The following is a 1,974-nucleotide window of genomic DNA, read 5'->3' as shown; positions in this document are numbered from 1 at the left end:
CCTAATGTAAATATGTAAATTTTTTAGTAATGCTCCAAGTTTGAGCTAGAAGTTTCTACTATTTGCAGCATTGGTTCTTCTGAGAATGTCTTCCATATCAAGGAAACGAAACAATAATTGTGAATCGAATCGAATCGGGCCCTTGTGAATCGAATCGAATCAATTTGGAAAATCTGAATCGATACCCAGCCCTAATCTAAACTATATGTGGTGACCGCTATATATAAGCCTACTAAATGTTATATATAGATAGTACGGTATATATGTGATACCATTCAAAATAATCAGTATTTCTTTAAAGTAAGAGTACATTTTGAGGGCTTTCTTACCTTTCCTCTTGGAGTCCCGTCTAACGCTGCTGGGCCTGACCGCTGGCTGAAGCTCCGTCTCTGTTGACATCCTCAGGCTCCAAGTGGGCTAGACTGGGCTCTGCCGGGCTCCGAGGGTCCAGTTCACAGCGTCAGTGCCGGCTGTGGGTGCGTGGGCGCCGAGTGCGTGCGTCAAGGCGCCGTGTGTGTGTGCGTGGGCACACAGGCTCATGGGAGAGGGATGGGTTTTAGCCCTGACACAACATCCCGCACACACCCACGGAGATCTGGACGGAGAGACAGACAGGAACAAACAGGTTTGCTTTGTTAGGTCATGCTTACTCTGAGCGGGCGAAACTAAGCAAGGGTTATCAGCAGGCATGAGAATGAGCTTGTTTCTGATCTGCCTGGAGTAGATGTTGCCCATGGTAACAGAGTAGAGGGACCTGCACTCCACTTTGTGCTTTCTGTCAATAATGTGGCTCAGCAACGACATTTACTGAAGAATAATCTACCCAGCATGCTTCAGTCTTTAATTACCAAGCTAATTTCCAAGGCTTTAGAAGTATGACTAATCACCTTTTATACAAAACTTTTATACCTGATGTCAAGTGAGACTTAATCAACCAGCACCTCTTAACTAATTAGCTCACTAATCTCCTCAACCTGTCACCACATTCTGCACGTTGAACTGTTAACTTGAATAAAGCAGAGGGGAATCAAAAACACGCAGGTCTGCAGCTCTATATGACCAGATCTATCCACATATTGAGAAAAACTGCTCTAAATCAGAGAAGCTATGATCTAATACCAAGGATGGGTCAGGCTTTTTAAAATGATCCAACTGACTGATGACGTCCTGATGCGTGGAGCTAGGGCGGAGGAAAAATGTCACAGGCCTGAATAGGAATGGGAGAAGGGAAGACAAATCAATGAGGATTTTGTTTTTTTGATCTTGGATCAAACAAATCAACTGAAGATCCTTCTTTAATGTTAGAAGTGAGAGAAAGACTGTGTTGGCTGCTACAGCTGCCTTGTCTGACCGTGTCCGATCCTCGGTTGGGAATGGCGGTAGAGCCCAGAGAAGAAGCATCTAAAAAAGCTGTAAATTAAATAAATCATTTAATCCTATAGGGCCGAGCGAGAGCAGAAAGGAAGCTGAGCGCGTGGAGAAGAAGTCGAGAATGCGATGTCGGAGTTGAGCGAGCAGGAGACCCGAGTTTAAACGATTCCAAAAATTAAAATTAAAAACAATCCACTTGACTTTGTTTCCAAGTTTGAAGGCGTTTTGCTTCCCATCCAGGAAGCTTTTTCAATTCAAAAAGTTTAAACGATGCACATTGTTCTCACTGCACGCTCAGTTTGGTTGCGCTAAAATTGCTCCATAGATGTTGAGCAAAAAAACACGAAATGCAAAGTGTTGCCTGAAACCTGTCTGTTGGGACTGTTGGGAATAACCAAAGTAACACATCCTACCCCCACATCACAACCACGCTGTTAAGTTCAAAGATGTGCAAAAGACTCCATTTCATTACAGCTAAATTCAATTCAATTCAGTTTATTTCTATAGCGCCAATTCACATCATGTCATCTCAAGGTGCTCATCTCAAGCCAGTCAGATTGATTCAAAGTTTTCTATCAAAGGAAAACCAGTTGATTGCATCGA

General features: G+C 43.2%; 1 protein-coding gene across 1 annotated transcript in view; it reads right to left on the bottom strand.

Annotated features, from left to right (window-relative positions):
- The window catches only part of LOC107094062 (disabled homolog 1-like), a 203,853-nt gene that overhangs the window by 132,627 nt on the left and 69,252 nt on the right, over positions 1 to 1,974 (bottom strand). Inside the window, exon 2 of the mRNA XM_015389468.1 lies at positions 330 to 595. Coding sequence (XP_015244954.1) covers positions 330 to 399 — 70 coding nt within the window. The 5' untranslated portion in view covers positions 400 to 595. The remainder of the gene's footprint in view (positions 1 to 329; positions 596 to 1,974) is intronic.

This window comes from Cyprinodon variegatus, unplaced genomic scaffold (genome assembly GCF_000732505.1).
Source record: "Cyprinodon variegatus isolate N-32 unplaced genomic scaffold, C_variegatus-1.0 Scaffold461, whole genome shotgun sequence".
In the NCBI taxonomy this organism is placed as follows: domain Eukaryota; kingdom Metazoa; phylum Chordata; class Actinopteri; order Cyprinodontiformes; family Cyprinodontidae; genus Cyprinodon; species Cyprinodon variegatus.
This window is presented reverse-complemented; position numbering and strand designations above follow the sequence as displayed.